The 8,516-nt window shown below is 44.5% G+C and overlaps 1 protein-coding gene across 1 annotated transcript in view; it reads right to left on the reverse strand.

The window, feature by feature from the left end:
• LOC149278827 (protein-glutamine gamma-glutamyltransferase E-like) overlaps nucleotides 1-6,931 on the reverse strand; it is a 48,294-nt gene extending 41,363 nt beyond the window's left edge. Inside the window, exon 1 of the mRNA XM_089501707.1 lies at nucleotides 6,922-6,931. Within this exon, the coding sequence (XP_089357833.1) occupies nucleotides 6,922-6,931 (10 nt within the window). The remainder of the gene's footprint in view (nucleotides 1-6,921) is intronic.
• Between the last annotated feature and the right edge of the window lie 1,585 nt (nucleotides 6,932-8,516).

Raw genomic sequence — 8,516 nt, forward strand, 5'->3', positions numbered from 1 at the left:
TTCTCTGTTCTAATTTATAATATTTTTTTAGTAGAGAGAAAATGTCCACATATACTAGAATTCAGCTTCTGGAGAGATCTGATATTAATAGATCATTAAGGGACAATAAGTCACTCATTCAATGGCCACTATTTATGATGTAGTAAATCAATAGCATACAACTACGCACGCAGGGAATGTGGTTACTCAACCACGTGATTAAGGATATGTAGAAGACAGGAAAACAGAAGGTAAGTATAAAAATTGTTAAATAATAAAATCATATGTCTTGTTTAATTTTCAGGGGATATGATTCAAATAAGGACAATCCTATGAAAAAGATTAAAGGTTTTAGGAGATGTGGATGTTGTCTAACGTGCAGAACCACTATGGGGAGTAATAAAACCTTTACAAATCATATACTGCAGATAAAAACTACATGATAAACAAATCACCTGTTACTCTAAAAATACCATACACATGTTAAGATGCCCCTGTGGATTCCAATAAGTAGAACCAGTGGCGACTCTAGAAACAATATATAGGGGGGGAACATAAGATACCACAGTCAAACTGGGGGGCATTCATAATTTCCAAAAGTGCTATGGAATTATACTTTTGTTATTGGGCTAAAATAATACTTAATCATTCAACATGGGAAGGCTGAAGCCACAATTGAGTGTGACTAATCCTTGAAATAAATATTATGACACAATAAATAACTTTTCCACTAAATGATTTCAGGGCCTTGAACGTTTGGTCCCCTGAAGTCACTACAACTTCAGGAGGGCATTTTATCTCTGGATAAATATAAATTAAATAATTCCTACTGTAAGTTAAGTGCCAGGAAACAGATGACCAAACACACACACACACACCAACACAGGCTCTGTCACACCAACACCCAGACACACATACCAGGACAGGCTCTGCCACACCCACATCCAAACACACCCACACACATCAGGACAGGCTCTGCCACACCCACATCCAAACACACACACCAGGACAGGCTCTGACACACTGACACCCAAACACACACCCTAGGACAGGCTCTGCCACACCAACACCCAAACACACACCAGGACAGGCTCTGCCACACCAACACCCAAACACACACCAGGACAGGCTCTGCCACACCAACACCTATACACACACACACACCCAAGGACAGGCTCTGCTACACTGATAACCAAAAACACACAAACAGCAGGACACAATCTACGTCACAGACGTCTACATCAGGATGGATTTTTCACACTGCATTGTCGTTTATACCCCCCTTAGTGTTTTTGCCCCTTGTGTATTGATGCCCCTGCTGCCCATATATATTAATATTAGCCCCAGTTGCCGATAGCAGGTATAGATCAGCACACTAACACACAAACCAAGCTTTGCATGTATATATCAACTGAAATTCACTTGTGATCTCAGCACTGAAGGTATATATCAAATAAACAGAATCAGACATACAAATCCTGTATTTGCAGGTATACAATATTATATGAAACGTAGCATTGCAGGTATAGATCAAATAAATACATGGAAACAGCATTGCAGGTATTAATCAACTGAATAAGACATACAAACACTGTATTTGCAGGTATACATAAATAATGTATGGAAATATATAGATATGGATCTACAGAATAACGCAAAAACCCAGCTTTTCAGGTATAGCTCAATTGGAATTCACATAAAAACACGTCATTAAAAGGTATATTTAAAACCCCCTAAATTACAGGCATTGATCACAGGTTGCGTACCCCAAAGCCAGCCCTGGCGTCCCCACTGCCTATCATACCCAGGCAACCAGTAAATGCTGGTACCTAGGCATGATGGGACTGTGCTTGCTGTGATTGCTGTTAGCAATCACACTCCTATCATGCCAAGTCGGCCAGTACATGCTGGTACAGGGTGGCTGTAAGTGATGTGCAGACCCCATACTGCTGGCAGCATCAATACACAAGGGGGGCAGCTAGCTAGGTTTCAGCATGTACTGGCTGACTTGGCATGATAGGAGTGTGATTGCTAACACCAATCACAGTCCCATCATGCCTAGGTTCCAGCACTTACACATCCATGCTATCACACACACTCATTCATTCATATACTCATTCATTTACAGATTATTCCCTCAATCACGCATACTGATTCAAACACCCTCCCCACCCCTTTACCTGCACTGCAGCTCCTCGATGCTGCTCACAGACTTCAGCAGAGGGCGCGGCCTCCCTCTGCGTTCTCTGGTACTGCACAGAGGAAGCAGGACTGGAGCAGAGTCATGTGATGTCACGTGAACTCTGCTAGGTTCCGTTTCCTCTATGCAGTACAGAAGACCCTCCCACAGGTAAGTAGCAGGGCTCGAGGCGCGGCCCGCTTAAGATCGGTTGCCCTGGCTGCCGATCTTATGCGGGCCGCACCCTCTCTCTCCTCTGCATTAAAAAAAATAAAATAAAACAAAAAGACGAAATTTAAAGTCGCATTGCGACTTTATTCCAAATTCGGCAGGGGGGAAATAGGTGGGGCAAGGATTAAGCCCCCCCTTGCCCCCCCCTTGCCCCCCTGTAGCGACGCCACTGAGTAGAATGGACTACTAAAGCCCTACGTGTTAAGCTAGAAGAACATCTCAGAAACAGAGTTATGATAAACATACAGTGTCTCTTCATTTTTCCACACATCATAAAAGTAGTCCCCGGTTATTTGGAATTCACAGGGATAGATTTGGCAGAACGCTAGAGATGAAATTGATTTTTTATTTGAACTCTTTTGCCTGATGGATTAAATAATGATTTTGAACTACATCATTTTTTCTAAAAAAAATTTTTAGTGATTTTAAAATGGTGCTGTGTCCTTTTAAAACTAGATAGCTTCTCTATATCCCCCCTCCCATTTGTGTTAAGTAAGGATTTTCTTTTTTTGTTTTAAATTGGTCATTATCTTATTTTTGTTATTGTGTATTTTTGGTCTGGTAATGAAAATATATATAGTTAACCCCTTCACGGCAATGCCTGTACATGTACGAGCTGCTGTTAAATACCTACATCGCAGAACTGATCATCAAAGATGGCAGCAGTGGCCAGCTAAAACAGAGCTTAGGAAGCAATCGGCAATCGCTTCCTAAACTTAATCAGTGTTGCTGACATGCCTTAACCCCTTCAGTCCCAGGGGTTTTTGGTACCTCAAAGCCCGGAGCAATTTTGCCATTTTTGCACTATGTCGGTTCAGCGATGATTCTCTTTTCCTGTGAATAGTGTACCCATGTAAACTATATATTGGTTTTTCAAGGAGAGATAGAGCTTTCTTTTGATACCATAGTTGGATGATTAGCTGAAAATTTAGAATTAGAAATTTAGTAAAAACTAGCAAAAATTTGAAAAAAACACCTAATTTTTTTTAAATTTTCACTCTGAATCCTCACAAAATTAGGTAAAGTGACAGAAAATTCCATCCAAATTTATCAATTCAGGTGTCCTGATTTCAGAAATACCTAATTTATATAGAATTTTCATACTTTTCCACCACATAAAGCCAACATACTATAAGGTGTACATTACATTAGGTATGATGGGACTGCAACTCTAATTTTAAACAAATACAACAAAAACACCCACAAAGGTATATATTTATGTAAAGCAGACAATCCAGGCTATCCTATCAGGGGTATTTCGGCACTCTACATGCAGGTATTTGGCCACCAATCACTGTCAAAGGTGGCCACAGAAATTAGTTCCTGCACTTTTTTCAACAACGCGTCTTAATATTTTGTAGTATTCTTAGGATTTTTTGTACGGGGTATGTGTTACGGCAGAGAAATCTATCCTAAATTGTTCAGCCGCCTCTCCTGATTACGGAAATACCCCACATGCCTAGTTTTTTTGTGGTTTTCTGGACATTACAGGGCACAAACAGGACCATGCGCGTTATAGATTCCAAAAGTGAAAGACCTATGTTTCATTTGGGGATGTTTAGCACCCCCCTAATTATAGATACCCCCATAAAAGTATATATTTCTGAAAATCAGACAACCCAGAGTATCTCATCAAGAGCATTTGGACAATTTTCATGCAACCATGTGGCCGCCAATCACTGCCAAAGTCAGCCGTAGCAATAATTTCATGCGCCAACACATCTGTTACGGCAGAGAAATCCAGCCTAAAGTGTTCAGCCGGCTCTCCTGATTACGGAAATACCCCACATGCCTAGTTTTTGTGTGGTTTTCTGGACATTACAGGGCATAAGTTGTAACGTGCTGGCATACTGGATCACTGATTACGGAAATACCACACACGCATAGGTTTTTTATGCATATGGTTATTTATGGGGGTTTTTTAATTTGTAGGGCAAAACCCTAACACAAAAAAAAAAAAAATATAACAGAAATTTAGTAATCTACCTTGGTGTGGTAGATCATGAAGCACTCATTGATGCAGAGTCCTGGCAAAGAGGGACAGGAAGGGCAGTGGTACTTGGAGTCCTTCCTAATACCCTTTTTGTAACAGACTCTGCATCTTTTCTGAGGCTTCAGTTTGGCACCAGTGGTGGGGATTGTAGAAGGAAAATGCCTGCCGGTAAGACGCAGGACATTCTCATCCTGCACATGAGGGATTGGCTGCTCAAAGAGGATATCCCTCAGGATTTTCAGCTGGAACTCTAGGAAGGTGTAGATCTTCCCAGTGGCACATTTCTTGTACAACACATATGTGTTGTACATGGCAACCTGGGTGAGGTAAATGGCCACCTTTTTGTACCAGGTCTTGGTCTTACGCAGCACCAGGTACGGCTGCAGACACTGGTCAGAAAGATCTACACCCCCCATGTTCTTGTTGTAATCGGTGATACACTGAGGCTTGAGCCCCTGAGTATCGCCTTCCCCACGTACACTGACAGGTACCACCTTCTCATTGTGTATAGTGGAGAGGATATACACATCCTTCCTGTCAGTGTACCTGAGGGCCAACAGCTCCTGACTGCGCAGAGCACTGGTAGTGCCGCGCTTCTGTTTTGGGTACATAAGAATTTTAGGATAACCCTTGCGGGTTGGCCTAACAGTGCCACATGCCGGGGTCTGGTGTAAAAATAAAAAATGAAACAAATCTGGGCTGGTGTAAAAGTTATCCACCCCGAGGTGGTAGCCCTTATTCAAATAGTGTGGGACCTGCTGTCCCCCTATCTTCCCACTAGTACCCACAGATTGTGGGCAGCCAGGGGGATCAAGGTGACTGTCCTTCCCTTCATAGATCCTGAAGGAAACAGTATATCCCGTCCCACTCTCGCAAAGTTTATATAACTTTACACCGTACCTCGCTCGCTTGGACGGGATATACTGTTTGAAGTTCAGTCTACCCTTGAATAGGACCAGGGACTCGTCTATAGCCACATTTTGATCGGGGGTATAAATTTCAGGGAATTTACTTGAAAAATAATTAATAATGGTCCTCAATTTATATAAACGGTCAAATTGGGGGTGCTCTCTAGGGGGGCATTGGGAATTGTCGCTAAAATGTAAACATTTTAGGAGCTCAAAGTACCTGTTCCGGGGCATTATTTGGGAAAAAGCAGGGGTGGATATTATGGGATCTGTGCTCCAATATAATCGCATAGTGGGCTTTTTGACAATGCCCATCATAAGGGTCAGGGCCCAAAATTTTTTAATTTCATGGGGGTCAGTGGGGTACCAGGTCTGGCTTCTGTCTCCTTGGTCAGCTGCCTGACACTGGGCTGACACAGCTGCCTGACACTGGGCTGCATAGATGTTTGTTCGGGGGCAAACATTAAATTGAAAAATGAGTTTGGCTCACTAGCATCAATGTCACATCTGATGCCAGGAGTCCCAGTAAAAGCAGGGATTACTGGGTCAATCATATTTGGGGGCACCCAATTATATTTAGAGTCAGGCTCTCCACGCCCGGCTTTAGCAGATGGACCCTGGGCATTATCTTCTTCCTCTGACTCAGACGTAGATCCATCAGATACTGGATCAATATCTGATGCAGTCAGAGTGGCATCGTCGTCTGACGCAGTCAGAGTGGCTTCATCATCAGACTGAGTGAGGAAGTCATAAGCCTCCTCAGCGCTGAAGACACGTCGCGCCATTGTACAGGACACCTACCTACCCAATTTCTAAGACACTACACTATCCCCAATTCCCTCTAACCACCCACCAAACTAAACCCAATTTTTTTTTTGTATTTTTTTTTTTTATTTTTTTTAAGTTTAAAAAAAAAAAAAAAAACAATTTTAGGTTTTTTTTTTTTTTGGAGGATTGTGGGGAGGAAAGGGTGGGTTGATTTTGGATAAGACAGGTAGTAGGGGTTTATATATGATGGTTTATGTGTTTTTTTCACAAAACGCTGCAGCTCTGCACACAGATCTCTCTCTCTCTCTCTCCGATCACAATAATGGAGGAGAGAGGAAGAGAATCTGCAGTAACGGTCACACGATCGCTGTGATTGGTCATCACAGCGATCATGTGACATTACTGCCGGATGTGTGGCACTGGGGGACTGCCCCGGCTGCAGCTCTGCACACAGATCTCTCTCTCTCTCTCTCTCCGATCACAATAATGGAGGAGAGAGGAAGAGAATCTGCAGTAACGGTCACACGATCGCTGTGATTGGTCATCACAGCGATCATGTGACATTACTGCCGGATGTGTGGCACTGGGGGACTGCCCCGGATGTGGGGCAGTCCCCCAAGGCTAATGACATACTGGAGGGAATGCCCGATCTCACGATCGGGCATATATCTGTAGTAGTTTACCGGCATTCGTGCTACGGTAACTGCTACAGCTCCCTCATAGGAGCGATCGGGTAGCCCAGCAGGGTCTAGACAGACCCTGCAGGGGATACCCTGTCCTCCTGTGAACTTCCGGGTGACGTCAGTAGTGACGTTACCCGGAAGGGAAAGCGCGATCGGGTATTTCCAACTATAACAGTTTACCGGCATTCATGCCGGTAACTGTTATAGCTCCCTCATCGGAGGGATCGGGTAGCCGAGCAGGGTCTAGATAGACCCTGCAGGGATACCCTGTCCTCCCGTGAGCTACCAGGTCACGTCAGTAGTGATGTGACCCGGAAGGGAAAGCGCGATCGCGCATTTCCAGCTGTAGCAGTTTACCGGCATTCGTGCCGGAAACTGCTATAGCTCCCTCACCGGAGTGATCGAGTAGCCCAGCAGGGTCTAGACAGACCCTGCTGGGCTACCCGATCCTCCCGTGAGCTTCCAGGTGACGTCAGTAGTGACGTTACCCGGAAGGGAAAGCCCGATCGGGTATTTCCAACTATAACAGTTTACCGGCATTCATGCCGGTAACTGTTATAGCTCCCTCATCGGAGGGATCGGGTAGCCAAGCAGGGTCTAGATAGACCCTGCAGGGATACTCTGTCCTCCCGTGAGCTACCAGGTCACGTCAGTAGTGACGTGACCCGGAAGGGAAAGCGCGATCGCGCATTTCCAGCTGTAGCAGTTTACCGGCATTCGTGCCGGAAACTGCTATAGCTCCCTCACCGGAGTGATCGAGTAGCCCAGCAGGGTCTAGACAGACCCTGCTGGGCTACCCGATCCTCCCGTGAGCTTCCAGGTGACGTCAGTAGCGACGTCACCTGGCAGGGAAAGCCCGATCGTGCGATCGAGCATTTCTCTCTGTAACAGCTTTCCGGCTTCGCGCCGGAAGCTGTTATGGGAGATCGAGCAGCAGAAAGCCAGCGACGCTGGCTTCTGCTGCCAGGGGGGAGTCCAGGCTGAGAGTCAAACGACAGCCGGGTCTCCCGTGCAGCGGCAGGGATGTGTCCCTGACGCTGCACGAAAGGCTGGACGTACCGGGACGTCCATAGGGGTTTCTTTGTGGGCGTTTTTTGGACGTCCCAGTACGTCTATAGGGGATTGAAGGGGTTAATATCGAGGCATTCAACAACACAACCCCCCTACCCCTTTGAGAACCCTCGAGCTCCCCCTGCAGGTTGAATACAGGTACTGCATTCAACCATGCAGGTCGATGGAGCCCAGATCACTAATCACAATGTAATTAGTAAAATAAAATAAAAATTATATATAAAATTTTTTTATTAAAAAAAAGATAGTAACATGTAAAAAAATTCCCACTGTATTCCTGTCTCCCCATGCCGGTTCAAAATAATATAGAAAAGGCCCTTCAAACCTGGACCAGTTTAGGTAGGAAGGGCCCTTTCTGAAAAAATGTGCTCACAGAGGTTGCCCCAGGCCCCATGTAGAGAAACGGACCCCTGTAGTTACGCCACTGAATGTGTCTAAAAGTCTCATTAATAAATTATGGTAAAGCCCAGCCCGCTAACCAGTACTCCATCAAGTGGTTTACGCTGTACATCATGACATATTTAACCCTTGAACTGAAACTATAGCTTGAGCTGAAAGTTCCACTTAGACAACACATTCATTGTACTCTTGAATAAAAACAGCCTTTGCAGATATTTTATTTTCTACATTCCTCTGAAGGAACGCATAACAATAAAACTGAAACTCTTAAGGAGCTGTTTCAGTTTCTATGGTGACAACCTGTC

This window comes from Sceloporus occidentalis, unplaced genomic scaffold, assembly GCF_023333645.1.
Source record: "Sceloporus occidentalis isolate IW3139 unplaced genomic scaffold, rSceOcc1.0.p SCAF_179, whole genome shotgun sequence".
In the NCBI taxonomy this organism is placed as follows: Eukaryota; Metazoa; Chordata; class Lepidosauria; order Squamata; family Phrynosomatidae; genus Sceloporus; species Sceloporus occidentalis.